Source organism: Candoia aspera, chromosome 1 (assembly GCF_035149785.1).
Source record: "Candoia aspera isolate rCanAsp1 chromosome 1, rCanAsp1.hap2, whole genome shotgun sequence".
Classification (NCBI taxonomy): Eukaryota; Metazoa; Chordata; class Lepidosauria; order Squamata; family Boidae; genus Candoia; species Candoia aspera.
Genome location: NC_086153.1, coordinates 340,026,884 through 340,052,025, shown reverse-complemented (window position 1 = coordinate 340,052,025; position 25,142 = coordinate 340,026,884). Strand labels below are relative to the sequence as shown.

The window sequence follows — 25,142 nt, the reverse complement described above, 5'->3', positions numbered from 1 at the left end:
CTTATGGGAACTTGGGCCTATGGAAACTGTAATTTACAGGTAGTCCTCACTTAACGACCCTAATTGGGACTGGCATTTCCGTTGCTAAGCGAAGCAGTTGTTAAGCAAAATGTCATGTGACTGCACTGCTTAGAGACAGCAGTTCTGGTACTCTGATTGCAGTTGGTAGGCCAGGACCTCACGCTTCTCCTGCCTTGCCCTGCCCTGCTATGCTCGCCTCTGCTTCAGCTCCCCCCACCCGCCTGTCTCCCCCCACCTCTGCCCTTTTGGCTGCCCTGTGCTCTGCTGTCCTTTGCGGTCGTCTTCTTCCCGCTGCTGACAAGGTGCCCGCCCAGCCGGGGGGGTAGCAATTGCGGGGAGTTGAAGTGCAAGCTGCACTCGTAAATGCAGGCTGGTTGCCAGAGCCCAAATTTTGATCATGTGGCCACAGAGGCACTGCAACAGCTGAAACTTTGAAGACTGGTCATAACTACCATTTGTTCAGTGCCGTCATAAAACTTGAACAGTCGCTGAACAAATGGTCATTAAGCGAGGACTACCTATATAGTCTCTCTTGTTACACTTTATGGCTTCCATGGTTTATGCCTTTTACTAACATTTGTTAGTTGGAAAAGCTGCTACCAAACTCCTGTTTTTCTGCCACCATAGACTAACACGGCACTCTCCTGTAATGGCTTAGCGCATCGTGCTAACATAGAGAGCGCAAAGGACCTTGAGGGCATCCAATCTGATTTCTGCAAGCAGGAATCCAAATCAAAGCACGCTTGACCGACGGCCATCCAGCCTGCTTCCAGATATCCAGGAAAGAGAGCCATCCCCCACCCAGGTCATCACCTCTGCTGCTCTTAGAGGAAGAGGTTTAAACTTAGATGGCTTTGCAGTGGCATGGGATCAGTTCTTGGAGAGAGAGAGCTTTCCTAACAGCCCATGATTGCAACTGGTATATTCATCCTCCAGTCCAGAGGCAGGGTTCCTCTGAGCAGCAAGCGCTGACAACTCAGGAGAAGGTCTTCAAGGTCACTGGGATTCCTGATACATCTGTTTGGTCACTGCTGGAGAGAAACGGGATGAAACACCCCTTTGGTTGATCCACAGATCTGGTCTTAGGACGTTGATGGACCAACTGGGTGGACAGGTAGTCCTCACTTAACAACCACAATTGGGACTGGAATTTCAGTTGCTAAGCAAAGCGGTCATTGAGCAAATCCAACCTGATTTTACGACCTTTTTGTGGTGGTTGTTAAGCAAACCATGTGGTCGTTAAGCAAATCACATGGTTCCCCTTTGATTTTGCTTGCCAGAAGCTGGCTGGGAAGGTCGAAAATGGTGATCACGTGACCACAGGATGCTGTGACAGTCGTAAATGCGAACCGGTTGCCAAGTGCCCAAATTGTGATCATGTGACTGTGGGGACGCTGCAACAGTCGTAAGTGCAAGGACCGGTCATAAGTTGTTTCTTTCAGCACCGTCTTAAGTCCGAACCGTCACTAAATGAATGGTTGTTAAGCAAGGACTACCTGTAGTTTAGCTTAAGAAGTGGAGTTTGTGGGAAGTGATGAGAAACGAAAGAAGAAAAAAGGACCAAGCTGTGGAAAACTTAAAAGGAAGGAATTTGGGAGTTGTGGGGTTTATTTGTCTTATCTATTTATCCACTTGGGATGGCCACCCATCTCAACAAGTGACTCTGGGTGGTGGAGTTGCAGATACAGCTGAGTGGCAGATGACCCAGCAGCCCTTCTAATTAGGAGGGAGAGGCTAGAGAGCAGGCCCTAAAATAATCCAACGTGTTTGTTCAAAGACAGCATTCAGATGCTTCACAAAGTTGAGAGGGGGAAACGGTCCTTCCCTTCCCCTTCCGTGGCTCTGAGGAGGAGCTTTCGTACCAAAAGGCCAGTTTGTATTTCAAGCCGTCACCGGGTGCCTGTGGGCAGCCAGCAGTCGTGTTCACATGAGTGAGACAGGGGCCAGCTCTCCCCTTTGCCTCGGTGTGGAAATGAGCAGAGCGGCCCCAGAGGAAGGTGTGTGCCGGTGCTCCTGAAGATCGAGTCTTGCTGGGCCCTATTTGAGGAACCCCAGGTCAAACCCACCCTGAGCTTCCCTCGACAGGTTTCCATACTTGCACGGCAGAGGTGCTCTTTTAATTCCTCCTAATGTCTCGGGGACTAGTGCGTAGAGGGGGGTGTAGAAAATAAAAATGGTAGCTTCTCCAGGATGCTGGCCGTTAAAAAAGGCAAAGCATCTTGTCTCGCAAGGAGGACCCAGAGTGAGCATCAGCAGCACAGTATGCTAAAAATTATGGGGTGCTAATGCCAGCCCTGGTTTTTCCTGCCTTCTTCTTTGGCTGGCAAGGCAACAGAGCAGCTTTTTTGCACAGGCTGATTTGCAGATCAGCAGAACCTGCTGGTCCAGCCTTTGGCATCTCCAGCTCACACTGAGATAGCTCATTTCCTGAGATTCTGGATGAGCAGCGTCATCCGTTCAGTCTGGTCACTTCCTGGAGTCTCTGCTGATCAACGGCAGCCTTCTCGACTCCTGAACTCTCCAGAAACCGGGCTGCGGAGGATCCTGTGCGGGCGGTTGCCGTGTGCAGCACAAATCCTCCCTGGCAGAGGCAGCTTGCAGGCCCGCAGAGTGCGAGGCAAGCTGCACGTGGCCTGGAATGCAAGGGGGTGGGCGTTCCCCCTTGACACACTTGGACTATCCCCAGCCTGGGGAGGGGGGGAACGTGCAGTGGTTGCCAGAAGGAACAGCCGTGCTGGCTGGGTGGAAGCTAAGCTTTGCTTTGTGCTGCCTTGCAACTGTGAAAGTAGCATGCGCTTACTCTCCTTTTTCTTCCTCGTTTAGAGCCGAGATCCCAAATGGCTGGGCGTTTTGCTCTGAAACCTGCGAGCCTGTGTGGGAATCCGCCTCATTTCACGTCGTCTGAATTTCATATGTCCCACAGATGCGGCAGGGCAGGCAGAGCATTGTATAATCTGGTGTTCAGAAGCCCGTCTGTCTTATATCTGTGCTACACCTACACTTGGCCCTTTCTGGTTGCTGCTACTGTTTTTTTTAAAATTCTCCAACCCAAATTAAAATGGTAACACAAGGGATAGGTAAAGCCACTTTCAGAGCCATGAAGTTTATTACTTCATGGGAGCTGAAGCTTATTACAGTCTGGGAGCTGCAGTTCACATACCTTAAAGCTGCCAAGTCTGAGAAACACTGCTTTACAGGCTCTCACAGGGATGGCCTCCTGACTCATATATCAGACTAAAAGCTGAACGAGGACTGTTGTGGCTTGTGGCTAGTATAGCTTAGCTGTATGTGTGACGCAGCCCACTGTGTCTTGTTCAGCAAACCATGGTTAACATGTGAACTCAGCCACAGAAAAATAGTGGGGTACGTTTCATCCAGTTCACTCCTTTCCGTCTTTAGCTCAAGGGCTGAATTTTATTTGCAGTGCCCTGCACACTGTGTGCACAAATGATTCATTTACTAAACCACTGATACAGATGCCCTTTGTGATAATGGCGGGGTTGTGTACTGTGTATGTGTTTTAGCGGAGTCACATGGAATAAGGCTTCTTGGGTGTGACAATAAGCCAACAAAAACACTGAGCTGGTTTCATGATTCTGATATTGTGAAGGGCTGAATTAAGCAACTTTGACCAGGATCTCTAAAGAAAGCTCCTCGGTAGGTCTCGTCAATGTCCATTTGCGGAATCTCCTACCCCAGAAGGTTCACCAGAACCTTCCTTTGACATCTCTTCAAGGATGAGGAGATAATAAAGATAATAAATTATTTTTGAATGTTTTATTGATTTTATTATAATTCCTTTGTTTGGTTGTTGTGAGCCACCCAGAGTTGTTGAGAGTCAGGCAGCATGCAAGTTTAATACTTCATAATAATAATAAATTCCTATTACTGTTACGCCAAGAGCTTTTAAAAACTGCAGGATAATTGCAGCTATTGTGTATCCTGCAAGTTTTCGCCCACTGTTTTAAATGTTGGGGATTTGGGGTCTTATTTTATCTTATTATGGACGCTGTTCTGACATGCAGTTAAAAAAGAATTAAGGGTTAAAAACTTGATGCTGTGGTGAAGACTTGGGCGAAACTGTTGGCAGTATGAAATAGAGATGAACACGAAGAGGGAAACTTTAATGGGGGGATTGATGTTGCTACATAAATACTAGACTTAAAAACAAACATAAACCAGCGGCTACATGGTCCATATTCTCAGAAGCAGAAATGCTGTGACCTGCTGCTGTCAAATCTTGAAATCATGGATATCAAGCAGATACATAGATTAAAAACAAACAAACCCAATTCTACTTTAATCTCTAATACGGATTTCCCAGAAGTGATTTAACTGGATCTTACCCCCACCCCTTATGCACATTAGGGAAGTTGGACCTGGTCATTTTCAGCTTGCAGTGGGAAATGTGCAGTAGAAACAACCATATGCCCATTAACCTAATTTGCTTAGGAAAATTGGCTTAATCAGTGATGTTGTTGTTTATTCGTTTAGTCGCTTCCGACTCTTCGTGACTTCATGGACCAGCCCACGCCAGAGCTTCCTGTCGGTCGTCAACACCCCCAGCTCCCCCAGGGACGAGTCCGTCCCCTCTAGAATGTCATCCATCCACCTTGCCCTTGGTCGGCCCCTCTTCCTTTTGCCCTCCACTCTCCCCAGCATCAGCATCTTCTCCAGGGTGTCCTGTCTTCTCTTTATGTGGCCAAAGTACTTCAGTTTTGCCTTGAATAGTGAGCAGTCTGGCTTTATTTCCTGGAGGATGGACTGGTTTGATCTTCTTGCAGTCCAAGGCACTCTCAGAATTTTCCTCCAACACCACAGTTCAAAAGCATCGATCTTCCTTCTCTCAGCCTTCCTTATGGTCCAGCTCTTGCAGCCATATGTTACTACGGGGAACACCATTGCTTTAACTATGCGGACCTTTGTTGTCAGTGTGATGTCTCTGCTCTTAACTATTTTATCGAGATTTGTCATTGCTCTTCTCCCAAGGATTAAGCGTCTTCTGATTTCCTGACTGCAGTCAGCATCTGCAGTAATCTTCGCACCTAGAAATACAAAGTCACTGCCTCTGTGTTTTCTCCCTCTATTTGCCAGTTATCAATCAAGCTGGTTGCCATAACCTTGGTTTTTTTGAGGTTGAGCTGCAAGCCAGCTTTTGCACTTTCTTCTTTCACCTTCATCATAAGGCTCCTCAGTTCCTCTTCACTTTCAGCCATCAAAGTGGTATCATCTGCATATCTGAGATTGTTAATGTTTCCTCCAGCGATTTTAACTCCAGCCTTGGATTCCTCAAGCCCGGCGTGTCGCATGATGTGTTCTGCGTACAAGTTGAATAAGTAGGGTGAGAGTAGACAGCCCTGCCATACTCCTTTCCCAATCTTAAACCAGTCCGTTGTTCCGTGGTCTGTTCTTACTGTTGCTACTTGGTCGTTATACAGATTCTGCAGGAGGCAGACAAGATGACTTGGTATCCCCATACCGCTAAGAACTTGCCACAATTTGTTATGGTCCACACAGTCAAAGGCTTTAGAATAGTCAATAAAACAGAAATAGATGTTTTTCTGAAACTCCCTGGCTTTTTCCATTATCCAGCGGATATTGGCAATTTGGTCCCTAGTTCGTCTGCCTTTTCTAAACCCAGCTTGTGCATCTGGCAATTCTCGCTCCATGAACTGCTGAAGTCTACCTTGCAGGATCTTGAGCATTAGCTTACTGGCATGTGAAATGAGTGCCACTGTTCGATAGTTTGAACATTCTTTAGTGTTTCCCTTTTTTGGTATGGGGATATAAGTTGATTTTTTCCAGTCTGATGGCCATTCTTGTGTTTTCCAAATTTGCTGGCATATAGCATGCATTACCTTGACAGCATCATCTTGCAAGATTTTGAACAGTTCAGCTGGGATGCCGTCGTCTCCTGCTGCCTTGTTATTAGCAATGCTTCTTAAGGCCCACTCAACCTCACTCTTCAGGATGTCTGGCTCTAGCTCACTGACCACACCGTCAAAGCTATCCCCGATATTGTTATCCTTCCTATACAGGTCTTCCGTATATTCTTGCCACCTTTTCTTGATCTCTTCTTCTTCTGTTAGGTCCTTGCCATCTTTGTTTTTGATCATACCCATTTTGGCCTGGAATTTACCTCCAATGTTTCTAATTTTCTGGAAGAGGTCTCTTGTCCTTCCTATTCTATTGTCTTCTTCCACTTCCGCGCATTGCTTGTTTAAAAATAATTCCTTATCTCTTCTGGCTAACCTCTGGAATTTTGCATTTAATTGGGCATATCTCCCCCTACCACTGTTGCCTTTTGCTTTCCTTCTTTCTTGGGCTACTTCTAGTGTCTCAGCAGACAGCCACTTTGCCTTCTTGGTTTTCTCTTTCTTTCGGATGTATTTTGTTGCCGCCTCCTGAACAGCATTGCAAACTTCTGTCCAGAGTTCTTCCGGGACCCTATCTACTAAGTCCAGTCCCTTAAATCGATTCTTCACCTCCACTGCATATTCCTTAGGGATATTAGTGAGCTCATATCTAGCTGATCTGTGGGTCTTCCCTAATCTCTTTAGTCTGATCCTCAATTGTGCAAGAAGAAGTTCGTGATCAGAACTACAGTCAGCTCCAGGTCTTGTTTTTACCGACTGTACAGATGTCCGCCACCTTTGGCTGCAAAGGATGTAGTCAATCTGATTTCGTTTTTTGTCCATCTGGTGAAGTCCATGTATAAAGCCGTCTCTTAGGTTGTTGGAAGAGGGTGTTTGTTATGCAGAGTGAGTTGTCTTGGCAAAATCCTATCAGCCTATGTCCTCCTTCGTTTTGTTCTCCCAGGCCATGCTTACCTGTAATTCCAGGTGTGACTGCCCACCTTAGCATTCCAGCCTCCCGTGATGAAACTAACGTCTCTTTTAGGCATGTTGTCCAGTAGGTGCTGCAGATCCTCATAGAACTGCTCTACTTCAGCTTCTTCAGCATCTGTGGTTGGGGCGTATATTTGGATCACTGTGATGTTAGATGGCTTGCCCTGAATGCGAACTGAGATCATTCTGTCATTTTTTGGGTTGTATCCAAGCACTGCTTTAGCCACTTTACTATTAATTATGAAGGCTACTCCATTTCTTCTGTGGTCCTCTTGTCCACAGTAGTAGATCTGGTGGTCATCTGATGTGAAGTGGCCCATTCCAGTCCATTTCAGTTCACTGACGCCCAAAATGTCTATCTTTAATCTTGACATCTCACCAATAACCACATCCAATTTGCCCTGGCTCATAGATCTTACCTTCCAGGTTCCAATGGTGTGTTGATCCTTAGAACATCGGATTCGCCATTCACCACCAGCACCGTCGGCCGCTAGCCGTCCTTTCGGCTTTGAGCTAGCTGCGTCATCACGTCTGGGGCTAGTTGAGCTCATCCTCTGTTCCTCCCCAGTAGCATTTTGACCATCTTCCGACCTGGGGGGGGTCTCATCTTCCGATGGGATACTGACATATCTCTGGTTGTACTGATCCATTTGGTTTTCACGGCAAGAATACTGGGGTGGGTTGCCATTACCTTCCCCAGGGATCGCGTTTAGTCTGACCTCTGTCATGACCTTCCCGTCTTGGGTGGCCCTTCACGGTTTAGCTCATGACGTCATTGAGGTGCTCAAGCTCCAGCACCACGACAAGGTAACGATCCTTTGCTGGAGTTAATCAGAAGGGAAAAACAGTTCCCTGGGGAAAATACAACACAAAGAAATTTTCTACGCCATGTCTCTGCCCTTAGTATGGATTGTTGACGAGGTCACAACCATATTGCTGGTCACTTCAGATTGAGACCAGGGATTTACTCAGCCATTCAAAACTCTTTGATCAACAAACTCCTTTGGCTCATGAGCAAAGAGACATACAGGTTGTCTTCGATTTACAATCACACTTGGGCCTGGAATTTCCGCTGTAAGTTGTTGCAGTTGTAAGTAGAGTCGCCACGTGACTGGACCCGATTTTACGACCATTTTTTCATGGTGGTTGTTAAGGGAATCCAACGTCCCCAATGGGCTTTTTTTTTTTTGCCAGAAAATGGCAAAAAACATCACAAAACGCGACCTCGAGACACTGCAACCGGTCGTAAATGCAAGCCGGTTGCCAAGCATCTGAAATGCGATCGTGTGACCATGGGGGGGTGTGCGGGGGTGCGACGTTTTGCGACTCTCAGAAGTGCTTTACAGGCCTTAAAGCACCCGTTCCGAGGCTGTCGTAACTTTGGACCGTCATTAAACGAACAGTCGTAAGTCGAGGACTGCCTATACAGTTTTAAAAAAGAAAGGCAAGCAGCTGTCTGTAAACCTGCCTTTTTTTTCCTGCCTTCACCAAAAACTGCAGCACAGTTCAACAGATGCAAGTAAGTTTCTGTGGAGAAGGATGAGAAGGAAGTGAAAGGATCTGCGGGCTTGTATGGACCGATGACATGATCGTTCAGTCATATGAATGGATCAATCATCTGCCACGACTTTCCCTTTTTTGCCCCAGTCAGAGTGGGGCCCCGGCGTGTATGGGCTTGTGTACGTGTGAATGGCCTTGGTCTCTCCTGGCCACAGTGTTGTGAACTTGAAGTTTAATTTGCTTTTTGTGTGTTGTTAAAGGGGGGGGGGCAAATAGAAGCCCCTTGCGGACCCAGCTCGTTTACGCCCCCCCTTTAAATCCCACTAACCTTACTGGGGTCTCAACCCATCTCTCCCCCCCATTTGTGCCTGCACTGGCAGCACTTCCTTTTAATTGAAGCACAAGTACTTTCACGTTGCTAGTGCCTCCGTGCCAGAATTAGCTCGAGTGGAAGGGAAAAGAATGCTTCCGTGTTTTGATGCTATTTCGATCTTGCTGTGGTTTCTTTAGGAAAACTACCCCCTTGTTTTTAATACTAGAGTCAACAGGAAGCCAATCAGTTTTGGGTTTGATTGTGGGCAACAGTGCCACTCAGGTAGGAACTGACTTGTGCACTTCTTCCTGCAAACCAGCCTTTGCCTGCGGTCTGAGCTAGAAGCGTCAGATTTGGAAATAGGGGTGGGTGTGTTACACGTTTTCTGAATTCTGACATATTCAGGAGGACACACACAGACGCACGCATGTGAAAGCACATGCTTGGCCTTCTTGCTTACCGCAAGGGTTTGAAAATTGGATTGCGACTTCCCAGAGGGCTGGGGGCAACTTCACTAAGGTTGGGAAATTTCGTAGAACCCGGTCTGGCTTGTGCAGGCAAGGTGGGAACGTTGGTGAAACTCACTCGGGGCCTGGCTCCCTTCTTTGTCAGTGTAAGGTCTCTCTGTGTGTGTAATATCCGTCCATATCCTTGCCTGAGCATAACCCCAGTGAAATCACACTTTGAGTCATGGGGAAAGTTACAGAAATGTACCATTTCAGGGGGCTGTGGTGCCACAAAATGTGAGAATCCTTGCATTAAAATGTTCTCATCCTAATAAAACAGTATACTTTTCCTATTAAATGTGTTTTTTTGCAACCCAGCTAAATGTAGTTGATTATATTTACTCTCCTGTGACCAGAAACATCATAAAGAAAGTCATAGTACAGGTAGTCCTCGCTTAACAACCATTTGTTTAACCATGGTTCAGAGATATGATGAGGCTAAAAAGTTACTTGCAACCCATCCTCGAAATTATGACCGTCACACCACCCCTTGGTCACATACCGCAATTTGGGCACTTGGCAACCAGCTCACATTTACGACCGGTCGCAGCATCCTGCGGTCATATGATCGCAATTTACGACCTTCCCAGCTAGCTTCCGACAAGTCAAGCCAATAGAGAACCATTGATTCGCTTAACGACTGTGGTAAAAATGGTCATAAAATTGGGTCTGGTCACATGATGCCTCGCTTAACGACTGCATCGCTTAGTGACTGGCATTGCGGTCGTTAAGCAAGGACTACCTGTGTGCATTGCCTGTGATTCCACCAGCCATGGTCCCTGCAGTGGAAGGTCTGAAGTGAGTCTCAAGGGATGCTTCTGTATCCAATAATGTCTCCAAAGTACTTCTCTCCCTGCAGCACACATCCAGACGACATGTAGGGGTTAATATCTCTCTGTGTTTTTTTCATTGCATGTGCTCCGTGATGCTGTGGTGATTTTTTTTTTTTGAATCATGGTTTATCCTACAAAAGAAGAGTGATTATTCTTTTGGCTGAGCAGAAACTTGCTCATCTAAGAGGCTCTTGTCCACCTTGGTAATTGCCAGCATTTTACAAGAAAAAGGAATCACAACAGTCCAGGTCTGCAGGCAGTCCTCAACTTACGACCATTTGTTTAATGACTGTTTGAAATTGCGATGGTGCTGGAAAAGTGATTTGCGAGCAGTCCTCGCACTTACGACCATTACGGCATCCCCACGGTCACCTGATCAAAATTTGGGCACTTGGCAACCAGCATGTATTTATGGCGGTGCAGCGTCCCAGGGTCACACAATCACATTCGAGACCTTCCCATCCGGCTCCCGACAAGCAAAATCAATGTGGAACTGCATCATTCACTTAACAACTGCAGCAAAAAAGGTCATAAAATTGAATGTGACTCACTTAATGACTGCATCGCTTAGCAATGGAAGTTCTAGTCCCAGTTGTGGTCGTAAGTCGAGGACTGCCTGTATTCTAGAGGGGCCAATTGAACGAAAACAGATACTGAACCACAAATCAAATATTACTTTAGCTGGATCAAATGTAGCCTAGCTTGTATATTTTGATAAAAAGCTCAAACTGAACAGCAGAACGAGATTGGAAGGAGTGAAGCGTTGACGTTGGCCCGAGTGCAGCCAGGGTATGTTCGGGATGTGAGTCTTCACCACAGAGGCATCTGGGCATTGATCACAAGGCTGGAGGACTTTAAAAGTCAGGCCCGGGGCTCGCCAACTTCAGAGGGCAAAGGGGGAAAAAAGTTTACCAATCTAAATTAAAGTACAGGTAGGAAATTCTGGGAGTTGAAGTCTACACATCTTAAAGTTGCCAAGATTGAGAAACACTGCTCTAGGGGAAGCTCACCCTTTTCTATGGACTCATTTTCCACTTTCAGGCAGTTCCTACCAGTTCCTCCTAAGTTAGCTGAAACCCTGCAACTCCCATCCCTTTATTCTAGTCCAGGATCCACTGCAAACACAGCGGCTCCATCATGGATTTGGGATGCACCAGAAACTGGACAGTGGGCCTTCCGCGGAAGAATCAGTTGCCTCATCCCAGAGTGCGGCTGCTGTGTGAAACATGCTGTAACGTTAAGGGGTTTAAAGCTTAGCATATTTTGTATGCCGGTCACCAGAAATTACATTTAGGGAAGGTCTTTGGCAAGTATGATGTGCATTCTTAAACCAATTTTCCTGGTGTGGTGCTAGACTTCAGATCCTGTTGTCTGTAGTTGGCCCAGCCAGTCTGAATGGCTCCATGCTGGCTTGTCCTTTGGTTGAACCGGAACTCAGGCCATTCTGTATGAAGCAGGTCTAAATTGGTGGCTGTGTTCCAGATGATATGAAAGGCGACCCCAAGGGAAGTCGTTGCATTTCAAATAGCCCCCTCTGTGTTAGCCTTTCTTGAGGACTTTGTCAGGTTTCTCCTGGGCTGGAAGAGATAAACAGGCACCCCAAGGAAATCGAAAGGATTTCCATCCGTTCCTTAATTTGGTAACAGCCAGGTTTGGTATATATTTGGCTTCTGACTGTATGAGAATGAGAACCCATAACTCTGCAGTATGATTGGGCATTTAGGGGTAGGTGACCGGTGTCTTTTTGACCGGGTGAGCATTTGTATTTAAATGTTTTTATTGTCACGGTTTTTTTATTTATTTTATTTATTTATCGCATTTCTAGCACCGCCCATCTCCCCCACATGGGGGACCCTGGGCCGTTCACAGTAAAAACAATTTAAAATTCAATAAAATTATAAACAATACCAATATTTCAGTAAATATAAAATACAATAAAATCCAAATAAGGGCAGATCAAATTCAGCCCATAAAGGGATGAGGCTGGTCCCTGCAGGGCTAGGGAACTAACCAGCCCCAAGAATGGCTGTTCCTCTCCCCACTCCAAGCATGGTGACAAAACCAGGTTTTCAGCCGTTTCCTGAAGTCCAGAAGAGGGGGGGCTAACCGCATTTCCGGGGGAAGGATGTTCCAAAGGGCGGGAGCTACTACAGAGAAGGCCCGCCTCCTGGACCCCACCAGATGGAATTCTCTTGCAGACGGGGTCCGCAGCATGCCCTCTCTGCATTTTTTGTCACGGTTTGTTGTATTTTTTGCAAGCCACCAGGAGTGGTATTACTTCTATCAAAGTACCTGTAATAAATACATACCTGTACAGGTAGTCCTCGTTTCGTGACCACAATTGGGACCGACAACTTGGTTGTTAAGTGAAGTGGTCGCTAAGTGAAACTGTCCCTGCGCTTACGACCTTACTTCAGCTTTCCTTTGCTTTACAGACTTGCGAAGGTTCTAAATGCAAGGGTTGGTCATAAAGTGACTTCTTCATCACTGTCGTAACTGCAAGCGGTCACTCTCCGAGGCAGTCGCTAAGTGAGGACTACCTGTAATAAATAAATACTCCTCTTTAAAAAGTCTTTGTGGTTGGTTCACAGCTGGTCAGCGAGAAGGTTGGTGGGGCTGAAGGAACCAAGCTGGATGAAGACTTCAAGGAAATGGAGAAGGTGAGTAAGGATAATCAAATTATGCGTGAAACAATGGTTATGTATGGTATGGATACCGTATACGTGCGTGCCATACCTTTGGTGTTCCCTAGCAACTATTTCCAGCCCAAGATAGACTCTCCTTGTAACAGCATTTAGCTGACCTTGGCTGTTCCCCAAACCTTAGCAGAGCCACAGAATCACAGAATCCTGAAGTTGGAAGAATTGTTTAATTTTATTTTATTTTACAATTTAGAGGCTGCTCAATTCCACAAGACTCTGGGTAACTTATAACTTCAAAACAAGAAACAATGCCGAAAGAACAAAAGTCATAGATATACAGAAAAGAACAACCCATAACGTTAAAAAAACAATCCTGCAAGGATCATATCCCAAGGCATTGGGAGAATAACTAGTTTTTCAACCATTTTCGGAACATTGTCATGGAGGGAGTCGTGGATCTCTGGGGGAATGCTGTTTCAGGCAGGTGCTGCTGCAGAGAAGCAGACTCCCTAGGTCCTGATAGATAACATTTAAACAATTAAACACTGTTTAATTGAAGAAACCTGGCACATACCTGCTTTTCCCAATCTTAGAGCTAGTCCAACCCTTTGCAATGTGCAGGAAAACTAATTCAACCCTCCTCAAGAGGTGGCTGACATTCCTCTTCCTAAAAACTTCCAGAGTTGGAGAAGCCACAGTTTCTGTAGCTAGAGTGTTCCACTGCTGGACCAGTTTTGCCATCATGGACAGATATGGTTAAGCCTTAGAAAGGAGACCACAAGGAACAACCAGAGCTATAGGCTGAACTGGGAAGACAAACCACTTCTGCATGCCAAGAAAACTGCAGGAGCTAAGCTTGATTAGATGGAGGCTTATTTTTATTTTACATAATGCAGCGGTAAAGTCCCTTACAGGTAGTCCTCACTTAACCACAATCGGAACTGGAATTTTGGTTGCCAAGTGAAGCGGTCATTAAGCAAATCCGACCCAACTTTACAACTTTTTTGCAGTGGTTGTTAAGCAAACCATGTGGTCGTTAAGTGAATCACATGGTTCCCCATTAATTTTGCTTGCTGGAATCCGGCTGGGAAGGTCAGAAATGACAGTCACGTGACCGTGGGATGCTGTGACAGTTGTAAATGGGAACCGGTCGCCAAGCGCCCAAATCGTGATCACGTGACTGTGGGGACGCTGCGACAGTCGTAAGTGCGAGGACTGGTCGTAAGTTGGTTTTTTTCAGCACCGTCATAAATCCAAACTGTCACTAAACAAATGGTTGTTAAGCGAGGACCGCCTGTATTTATATATCAAGGTCCCCAGTTTAATCCGCCAATAAGGCAGGGAAAACAATCCATCTGTTCTCTGACAAACCAGTGCTGTTCCTCTTTGATAACACTGAACTACTATATATGACTTCAGCCTGCACAAAGTCTATCTTCAACGTCAGTGTTTTTCAGTGCATTTTCTTGCCACTGTGTTCCAGACACGACATACTCCTCCAGTTATTTATTTTAATAAAGAGCTGGCCAAGCACCTGAACTGATTTTACTTTGCTTTTTAAAAAAATGCATTTGCCAGCCTTCTGAACAAGTTTCCCCAGGAGCACATAAGAAACCCTTTAAATCACAAATCTAAGCCAGAAACTTAAACAAAAACAAAAAAACTAGCACATATATAAACAACCATGCAGGCAGTAATATTTTTCAGGAGAAATAAAATCAAAGTTCCGTTGCACATTAACTGTTAACGTATTCAAAGCATGGAATATTAACATATTGAAAAGGCCTGGCAGAATAAAAACATCTTTGGCCTGGCAAATATAATACCAGGCAGTTCTGATGGGGAGGGCATTCCAGCGCTGGGTGGGGCCAACTAATAAAATGATTTGCTCTCAGGTAGCCGACCTGCCCATTTCAGCTTGGCAAAGCACCTGGAGCCACACTCAAAAGCACGACGACGGCCAGCCCTCTTATCTTTTAAACTGGATTGATTTCATTTTTAGTTTGCTCGAGAACAAGAGAAGTCCTTTCATTCCAATCCCATAATTCACACGTTTCTGTATAAAGAGAGGATGACAAGATTTCCTTCACCTCGTGGCAAAAGGTTGTCATGGTTCCCTTTAGTTTGCAATGAAAGGACTCAAAATCAAAGCCATTTATTGATTGGGATTTTTTCCCCCCGTCTTTCCTTATGATGTTTGCAAAAGGGACACTGTTGGGGGAAATCAGGTTTTCAAATACCAGTCCCTGGCCAGCACAAGAGAAGAGGGGTCAGCAGATTTGGGGGCACCCATGGCTTGCAAAATTACAAAGTATTTTCAGGGGAGATGCTATTCACTCACTCGCTCACTCACTGATGCAGTCACTGTCAGCCTTGCGAGGTAGTCCAGACCATAATCACGCCCAGATGAATGAATTTTACTTTATTGTAAGGTGACATTAACAGAATCTTGCAAGTCTGAAAGTACATCTCTGCCCTAGGGAGGGTCCCTTCTGAGATGCTTCCCATGTCCCATTCCTTCTGCAGGCTCAGCTGCCTCTTATCTATTGCCTACTCTGTGGCATTTCCTCCTGTCTCCCAAGGTCATTCCCCAGACCATCACAGTCATCTGTCTGTCTGTCTGATTTATTTAATTTTTATCCCGCCTTTATTGTTTTTTTAAATAACTCAAGGTGGTGAACATGCCTAACACTCCTTCCTCCTCCTCTTTTCCCCACAACAACCCAGTGAGGTGGGTTGGGCTGAGAGAAAGGGACTGGCCCAAGGTCACCCAGCCGGCTTTCGTGCCTAAGGCGGGACTAGAACTCACAGCCTCCTGGTTTCTAGCCCAGCACCTTCACCACTAGACCAAATTATTTTACCCTTAAACAGGAAAAGTAACCTTTTTGCTGGCTTCACGTTTTGGGAACCCCAGGCTCCCAGTAGGTGGCAGGTGGACATCATTCTTTATTTGGTCTGGAGGACAGTTCTGACGGTGGTGATGGGTCTTGATTTTTTCTTAAGCGGAACACAGAATTCGATTTACCATTTTGATGTTTCCTGCCTCGACACGATGAGCTGTTACTCCATCCGTTTTCAGCCGTGGGGATCAGAAGGAAGTCCGGGGGCTGCTAAGGAAGGTGTCAGGTTCAAGTTCAAGGGCTTTGAATTTTGTATTTTAGTTATTTAGGAATATTTTTATTTATCTGTAAGGTCTAGGATACCCATCCAATATGGCTGGCCATCGCCAGCTTAATTACACCTCCAAAAATGAAGAGTTAATGGACCCCTTATTCCTGCATTTTTATTAAGTTGTCAACTCATGGCTTCTATTTCTACAGAAAGTGGACCTTACCAGCAAGGCTGTTACAGAAATCTTGGCAAGAACAACGGAATACCTTCAACCTAACCCTGGTAAGAGTTGTGTCATTGTTGGCACAAGCTGGCTTTGCTCTTCCCGTTGCGTTTTCATTGTGAAAAACCTGCGTTAGCCATTTTTCTCATGGAGACCTAAAAAGAAATACCACTGCCTCTTGAGAGAGAAAAAAATGCACTGTTTGGTTTCGGTTCAGTGCTCGGCAGGAGGAAACATTCCAGTGGAAGGAAGGAAGAGAACTTAGCAAAATCCATTTGGGCAGCCAAGCAGCCATTTTCCCTTAGATAATTTGGTGGCCAGACGTCTTCATTTCATTTATGTCAATCTGCCGGCCTTCCCAGGTAGACCAGACAGGAAACAGGACCAGATGAGCTGATTCGACTTTATTGTGAAGCTGCATTGACAGAACCTTGCAAGTCTGAAAGCACATCTCTCCCCCCGTCCCCTTTACAGCCCAAGAAACTGGGGAGGGTCCCTCCTGAGCCTCTTTCTCTGCCCATTATGCAGCTGCAGGCTCAGCTGCCTCTTATCTGACCCTTCCCTAGGCAGCATCTCTTTGCCCCAAGGTCTTTCCCACATACCCTTGCGCAACCTTCTCAAACCTGGAAGCCGCCTGGGTGGGATGGTCTGTAGCCCCTGTAATTACTCAGGAGCCAGCACGCTTGCAAAGGCAGCACGTTAAGGAACGCTATGATTCTGTAGCCTACGTGATCTGGAGGACTTCCACTAGACCAGTGTTTCCCAACCTTGGTAACTTGGAGATGGGTGAACTTCAGCTGGGGCTGGCTAGGGAGTTCTGGGAATTGAAGACCACACATCTCCAAGCTGCCGAGGATGAGAAGCACTGTGATAGATCCTCAGCTCCTGAGCCAAAGGTGGCGATTGCATCCAGGAGAGCCCTGGAGCAAGACGTGTCCCTCGTGACCCACCCACCCTCCCGTCGGGATTACTGCAATGACTTCCCTTGGGGTTGCCTTTCAAGGCTGCTTGGAAACTACCCCTGATCCAAAATATGGCTGCCCGCTTAGTGACCAGCCTGGGTTGGTGTAACAGAATAACCGCTCAATGGCAGGTACTGTGTTGGGTGCTGGTAGGTTTCTGGGCCCAGCTGAAAGGGCTGGTTAAGACCCCTTTTTGGCTTAGGTCCTTGGCTTCTGCAAGAGCATCTTGTCTGAGTAGGATCTGCCCTCCCGGAATGTGTCTTCTAACTGGGGGGGTGTCTTTCTGGTTCCCCCCCGTCTGGTGGTCCAAGGGGTGAAGTGGTAGAAGCCAAGTTTCCTGTGATCGCCCTGGGCCTCTGGAACCTTTTCCCCTCCAGGATTAAAAAGTCTCCCTCCCTTTACCTTGCAGGAAAGACAGTGGAGTGGTCTGTGGGGATATCCTTGGGAGACAGGAGGAGGAGAGCCTCAGCCTGGGGAGCGGTGAGGTAAGAGGCGGCTGAGCCCTCAGAAGGAAAAGGGGCCTGGAAAGCGCCTTGGAAGGGACCCTCCCCAGCTCCCTGGAAAGTAAAGGCCAGGGGGAGAGGTGTCCTTTCAGGCTTGCAAGACTCTGCTTACAGTAAAGGTAGCATTAGTTCTCGTGGTACTGGTTTCTTGTCTGGACTACCTCGAAGGGCTGACATTGATCTTGCAAGTCTGAAAGGACACCTCTCCCCCTGGCCTTTACTGTCCAGGGAGCTGGGGAGGCTCCCTTCCGAGGCGCTTTCCAGGCCCCTTTTCCTTCTGAGGGCTCAGCCGCCTCTTACCTCACTGCTCCCCAGGCTGTGGCTCTCCTCCTCCTGTCTCCCAAGGATGCAGTATTCCCACAGACCGTTACAGGCAGGGAGGCTGCCCTCTTCCACCGGCTTCTGGAGCATGGGTGGCCTGTAAGGGTGGCCGATGTTCATGGCGTTCCGTGCCTGAGGTTTATCCTAGGATCCTTGAATCTGAGGAGTTTCGATGGTGACGATTTTTGTCTTTGACTGCTGCGAACCACCCAGAATCTATGACAGGGATGGCTTCCAAATGTTGACAAATGAGCAGGGAGGTAAATGCGGATAATGCCCGGGCCACAGTGGCTTTCCGGAGTCTTTTGTCATTTCCCTTCAAAAATCGCACTGTCAAAATTCCATTAAAAATTGCCAATTTTCAGTAGGAATGCTGTTTCCTATTTTCATAGAAACATAGAAGGGTGGGAAGGGACCTTAGAGGTCATCTAGTCCAACCCCCCATTCAGTGCAGGAACATTGTTTTGTTTTAAAGATGGAGTGCTAAAACAGATGGCTTAAGCTTCCAGTAGGCTGAATGTCCCCATTTTGAGTTAGCTGCCTGCCCAACTGAAACCATCCTTGCCCCTCTGACGAGGTCCTCTTACGGCCACCACCTCCTCCTTGGAAATTCTGCTTGCGTGTCCTCCTCCCCAATATTTCGAGGTTTCTGGAAGCCACCACAAAAGCAAGACGGAGAGACAATAGGAAAGGTATCAAACCTGGAGCTAAATAGCTTTACAGGTAGTTCTCAACTTAAAATCATTTGTTTAGTGACCGTTCAAAGTTACAACGGCGCTGGAAAAAGTGACTTATGACTGGTCCTCACGCTTACAACCGTTGCAGCGTCCCTGCAGTCACATGATCAAAATTTGGGCACTTGGCAACTGGCATGTATTTACAATGGTTGCAGCATCCCGGTGTCACATGATCACATTTGCAACCTTCCCAGCTGGTTTCTGACAAGCAAGGTCAGTAGGGGAAGCCAGATTCACTTAATGACGATGGAATTTGCGTAATGATCACGGCAAAAAAAGTTGTAAAATTGGGCGTGGCTCACTTAATGTAGCCTTGCTTAGCTGCAGAAGTCCCAGTCCCAATTGCGGTTGTAAGTCAAGGACTACCTGTATTAGCACCAACCAGTCCACTTAACATTGGGAGCAGAAGTGGATCGGAAGTTGTGTAAAACAAACCAATGACAAAATGTGTATCACAAAATTGCAAGACAAGTTGCACCCTTCCGTACTTGCAGGCAACGTTGCAATCCAAGTACCAAAGGGGAAGAATCTGCATCAAGACCCTGTGATGCACATTTTGTCATCCTTCCCCCATCTGGGAGAACGTCCCTGGGCAAGCAGGCCTTGAGTCTTCTTGGAAGGCGTGCTGCGGGAAGCATGCTGGGCTGTACAGGTAGTCCTCGCTTACTGACCACAATTGGGACTGGAATTGCATTTTGGTTGTTAAGCAAAGCAGTCATTAAGCGAATCCGATCCAATTTTACGACCTTTTTGTAGCGGTCGTTAAGCAAACCACATAGTTGTTAAGCGAATCACACGGTTTCCCATTGAGTTGGCTTGCCAGAAGCTGGCCGGGAAGGTCAAAAATGGCGATCGCGTGACCATGGGATGCTGTGATGGTCATAAATGCAAACTGGTTGCGAAGCACTCAGATTGTGATCATGTAACTGGGGGGACACTGTGACAGTCATAAGTGTGAGGACTGGCCGTAAGTTGGTTTTTCAGCACCGTCATAAGTCTGAACTGGTTGTTAAGCGAGGACTACCTGTAGTTCATTTGAGTGCTGAGAAACCTGCTCCCAGCTTCGTGGGCTGTCACAGGCATCAGTGACCGTGGAAACGGACCTTAAGCAAACGGGGGGGAGTGGGTAAGGCTTCTGCTGTGCATTTGTGAATTTCCTTCATTTGCGGTGGCTGCTGTCAAAGCGGGCTGGGCTGATCTAGCCAGCAGGGCAGATTCTTGTGACCTGCAGTCACTTCTTGGAACCGGCCTGCATTCCAGCACGCTTTCCAGCCACATTTGTGAAGAAAACACGCCAGGGATTAATTAGGACTTGGCCAAAAGGCTTAAGAAATTTCTCTTCTCCACGCTCCCCCTCCTTTTTCTTTTTTTTTGGCAAGCTTCACGCACAGCTATTTTCTGCTTCCTACCTTGGAAAGCAGCCTTTCTTTAAAAAGCAACGGATGCTGTTGTATTTCTGGATAATTAAGGCAGTAGGTTTTCTTGGCCCACAAGCCAGTCTGTGGTTCCTTTTCAAAACTGGAAAATCAGGTGACTCTAGGCAAGGCTATAGAATGGAAACTCAACTCTGGCTGCTTTTTCTCCTCCCTGTGCCAGCCTCCCGGGCGAAGTTGACCATGCTGAACACCGTATCCAAGATCCGAGGGCAAGTGAAGAATCCAGGGTACCCCCAGTCCGAAGGCCTCCTTGGCGAGTCCATGATCCGGTATGGCAAAGAGCTGGGTGAAGATTCCAACTTCGGTGAGCACCTGCCTCTCGGATGGAGTAATGGGGGCCCCCAGTCTGCAGAAAGTCAGATCCCACGTCCAGGTTAAAACAACAACAACAACTGCGTTGCTATGCCCACTTAATGATACACTATGTCGGAACAAAGCAGATCTCAGCGTACTGCCCCAGTTCACACACTGTACGACGACTGGGACTGGATTTCCCAAAGTGCTGAATCGTAAACAATCCCACTCCCTTTTAGCCTAACTGAAGGTGTCCTACAAACCTAGCTGGTGTTCTGAGGGCGGTGGGTTGAATTCAGAGCAGAAGAATTTGATCTCTCAACCTTTGAAAAGAAAGTGGAAGATGCTTGCATGCATAGGGTGGGAGAAAAAGGTTCCCTCTGTTGTGGGGATGTTTTTATGGGGTTTCCACTTAAGCCTAAAGCTGTGCCTAGGATTGCATCCAAGGGCCCTCACTCCACATGGAGTCTCTGGCTTCAGCACCCACTTCCCACATCTCCTCCCCTTCCTGTGTAGCTCACAGAAGAAATCCTGCTAACTGTACTTGAAGTGATTCCTGGTTTCTTTTTAAGATACACACTATGAATCATGGTTTATAACACATGGATACCGTCTGCAAAATACAAGACGTTCCAGAGTGTGTTGTTGGCTTGCACAGGGCCTGTTCATGCCAGCTGATGTCTTCCAGATGTGGACTTTCAGAACTGTATTTAACTCTGGAGGGATGTGCTGGGGACTGCCTTCCAAAAAATAGGCAGGGCCAGGATCTGGGATCTGGGCAAGAACAAAAATGACATTGGATTGAATTTAAATTAATTCAATGACGTTTACGTTAAATCATAATTTAACCGCGGTCAGCGTGATTACTCCTAACGTAGTCAATAATGTACAACTTCGTGCCAACTTCGGAGGGTTTTAAGAGTTGTAGCAAAGGTTTCGTGGGCCTTGGAACTCAGATTGTGTGTGTCTGTTTCAAATCGTGGTTTTTAATTCATTTGTAATGATCGGCCGGGAACTGGGAGAAAACAAAACTTGGGTCAGCTGTTGTACAGGAAAAGGAGAGGAGAGATTATTCTATGTGTCCGATCCTCTTCCTCTTGAGTGCTCAATATACAGAATTCCATATTTATCTAGTTTTAGCAAACTCATTGAGAGTGTGACTTCCCATACAGGCAAAATAGTATGGGAGGTGCGGAGCAAGGATTAGATGGAATCAAAGAATCATAGAATGTAGGGGTTGGAAGGAATTTTTGAGATCATCTAATCCAGCCCCCCAGATCCTTCTAACCTTCCATTCTATGATTTCTCCCCTTTGAGCTTTTTCTCCTAAAATACTAGTTGAGGATGCTGAGAGTTCATAGAATATGGAAAATTGATTTAGAGCGGAACTGGTTTCAAAGATCAGTCTGGGAGAATGAGATGTAAGAAGATTTGAAAGTTAAAAAAGGATAGTCCTTCAAGCACATGGCTGTGGCTGCCATCTTGAGTTTTTGGACCCCTCCTCTCTCCTGTCTATATATTGATCAGACAATGTAGTGAGTACAAGTAGTCCTTGACTTACGACCATTAATTTAGCGGCCATTTGAAGTTACCACAGCACTGAAAAAAGTGACTTACAACTGGTCCTTGCACTTATGACCATCACAGCATTCCTCAGTCCCATGATCAAAATTCAGGTGCTTGGCGACCAGCATGAATTTATGATGGTTGCAGTGTCCTGGGGTCACAGGATCGCCATTTGTGACCTTCCCAGCCAGCTTCCAAGAAGCAAAATCAATGGGGGAATCAATGGATTCGCTTAACGACCATGTGATTCACTTAACAACTGCTGTGATTTGCTTAACGACAGTGGCAAAAAAGGTAATAAAATCAGGTGTGGCCACATGATGCCTCACTTAATGACTGCATTGCTTAGGGACAAAAGTTCAGGTCCCAATTGTGGTCGTAAGTCGAGGACTATCTATATAGAGGAAGGCCTTGAAAGACAAGGAAGTCTGTCGCCAGGGCAACAATCAGATGAGTGAGGCTTGAGCCCAGACTAAGAAACTGATGTATGGAAACAACTCAGACATACACACAAACCCTTAATTCACACGAAGATAAAGGAGGGAGGGAGGGAAACACATTCCAACTTGCAAGATTAATGTCAACCCTGTAAGGCAGACCAGACTAAGAAACAGACACTGTGTAGATCTAAAGCTACCTTTATTAGAACAGCTCTTGCCACAGGGTCTTGCAAGTCTGGATAGGCTTCGCTTCCTCTTTTATCTTCTCAGTCTGGGCTCAAGCCTCATTTATCTTCTCTGTCCTTCAAAGCCATCCTCTGTACTCACTACAGACAATTCATTTATCAGTTTGATCAGTTTCGTCCACTTCAGCTAACAGCACCTCTTCAGGTTCTTATCCTTCCCGTAGCCTCCCTCCTGCCCGTTCTGACCAGAGGCACCCAGGATTAATCCTGCCCTGATCCCTGGTCTTCTGCTTGTAAGCAACACGCCTCGTAGATTGTGTGCCAAGGCAAAACCGTGCCAAGGCTCTGAGGCAAGAAGGTTGAGGCTCTGAGGCCTCGTAGATTGTGTGCCAAGGCAAAACCGTGCCTTGCTCCTCTTTTACGTTGCTCGTAAGGATCAGTTGGTCCTGCTTTCTCCCTTCTCGTCCCATTCCAACTGCTCTGGTCTCTTTCCATGCGGGTAAAGGCGATGCCCTGCTTGATGCTGGAGAATCAATGAAGCGCCTGGCCGAAGTAAAGGATTCTCTGGACATCGAAGTCAAGCAGAACTTCATCGATCCCCTTCAGAATCTGTGTGACAAGGACTTGAAAGAGATCCAGGTGATCTGGGGGTGTGTGAGTAACTTAATGGGGATTTTGGAGGAAGAGATCATTGGATAGGATCACCTCCTCGCACGTTGCAGCGCCTGCCCTCCAGAACCAGATCCCTCCAGATCTTGTGGCCCCCACCAGGATGGCAGACTGGAAGGCCTTGACAGCTGGCTGTTCTCCCAGGCCTTGGGGTAGGGTGGGTGGGACCCCTTTGCTGGATGTAGTTCCATATATGTTATGAATTGGTTGGTCAGATGCTGTCTAGTTTATTCGTATTGTGTTGTGTTTTTATCTTGATCTTGTGAGCTGCTCAGAGTCATTTTGGCAGCACCTAAATATAAATGAATAAGGGGGAAGCAAATCTTAGGGAAACAAAGAGGAGGTTAAGGAGAGAGGCATTAGCATGACGCAACTCCACGGGTCTTCAGGACCAGAACATGCCCATCCCAAGGAGGTCTCCACCCCACATGGTGAGGCATTCCTTCTTGGTGGGCTTTTTCCATGTTATGGAGCAGCTTATCCTAAAGGTTCAGGGCCCCTCCAACCTGCTAGCAGTCTCGTTCCCCCAAGTGTTTGGGCATTCCCGGCAGTTATGAGCTACGACATCATCATGACGCAAATAATCTGTTGTCATTTGTATAAGGGGAACGGCCTCACCTTCAGCATTTATTTCACAACACTTTATGCAATGGGGGGCATTTGCAGCATTTACATAATGGCACTGTGACTCAGATGACACTGACTGACCAAAATGACCTCATTTGCAGAATGGTGTCGTTAAGCAACCGATGCGGCTCTCTGAGGGCAAATACTCTCCAGTGTAACCGATGCTTGTTAATAACCATCTAATGGGGGAAAGGGGTTCCATTAAAAGTAATTTGACTTGAAAACGCCAAGCATACCCCTTCTCTACATTTTTGGTGACAATTTGCTCCTCTTTTTCTCCACCCCCCAAAAAGCACCACCTGAAAAAGTTAGAAGGGCGACGCTTGGATTTTGACTACAAAAAGAAACGCCAAGGGAAAATTCCCGATGAAGAGCTACGACAAGCTCTGGAAAAGTTTGAGGAGTCCAAGGAAGTGGCAGAAACAAGTATGCACAACCTTCTCGAGACCGACGTAAGTGTGCCTTGTGACTCAAAGAGGAAAGGAAAAGAAGTGTAGGTTGCCCAGTGTGAAAATCTTATAACAGTGACAAATGATGTTTGTGCCATATTTTAAAGAACATTATAAATCCTAGATCAAGCCTTGATTAGTTAGCCCTTGACCTGCACTAATGATACAGGTAGTCCTCGCTTAACGACCACAATTGGGACCGGAATTTCAGTTGCTAAACGAAGCAGTCATTAAGTGAATCCGACCTGATTTTACCACCTTTTTGTGGCGGCCATTAAGCGAATCACTGCAGGCATTAAGTGGACCATGTGGTCATTAAGTGAACCATGCCATTCTCCATTGATTTTGCTTGCCAGAAGCTGGCCAGGAAGGTCAAAAATGGCAATCACGGGACCACGGGACACTGCGAAAGTCAGAAATGCGAACAGCTTGCCAAGCGCCAAAATCGTGATCACGTGACGGGGGGAATGCTGCGATGGTCACAAGTGTGAGGACCGGTTACAAGTCATTTTTTTCAGCACCATCATAAGTCCAAACCATCACCAAACAGATGGTGGTTAAGCGAGGACTATACGTACGACGTATTTTCAACCACCTCATCCCAAGTACTTGTTTTTCATTTAGACCCGAGGCTTACAAAAATCACACTTTGCAAAAAGGGAAGGCATGTTTTTTACTATTAGATTAGTAGAAGTAGTGCTTAGTAAGGAGTGTGGCATTTAACTTCCAGGCAGACCATTAAAATGATGTGAAGGGACTCCTAAATGTTGCAAGGAAAACTGCTTTTCCTGCCTTGGGAAATACCAACCTTTTTTTTTTTAATGAGTTCCAGCTTTGCAAACAGAGGCGGGAGCTCATATTAACTTTTCCCCTCCCCATGCAGTGATGCTTGGGGCCAATTTGGAACCAGCACGTTCTTTCTTTGGCACCAGTTGGGCGTGCGGGGGTTGTCCCAC

At 46.6% G+C, this 25,142-nt stretch overlaps 1 protein-coding gene and 1 long non-coding RNA gene across 3 annotated transcripts in view; one reads left to right on the top strand and one right to left on the bottom strand.

Annotated features, from left to right (window-relative positions):
- The window catches only part of LOC134488509 (uncharacterized), a 679,404-nt gene that overhangs the window by 572,367 nt on the left and 81,895 nt on the right, over positions 1-25,142 (bottom strand). The window lies entirely within an intron of this gene.
- SH3GL1 (SH3 domain containing GRB2 like 1, endophilin A2) overlaps positions 1-25,142 on the top strand; it is a 63,389-nt gene that overhangs the window by 25,203 nt on the left and 13,044 nt on the right. For both annotated transcript variants that reach the window (XM_063290968.1, XM_063290967.1), the window contains exons 2-6: positions 12,613-12,681; positions 15,984-16,056; positions 20,117-20,260; positions 22,947-23,080; positions 24,031-24,189. In XM_063290968.1, coding sequence (XP_063147038.1) covers positions 12,613-12,681; positions 15,984-16,056; positions 20,117-20,260; positions 22,947-23,080; positions 24,031-24,189 — 579 coding nt within the window. The remainder of the gene's footprint in view (positions 1-12,612; positions 12,682-15,983; positions 16,057-20,116; positions 20,261-22,946; positions 23,081-24,030; positions 24,190-25,142) is intronic.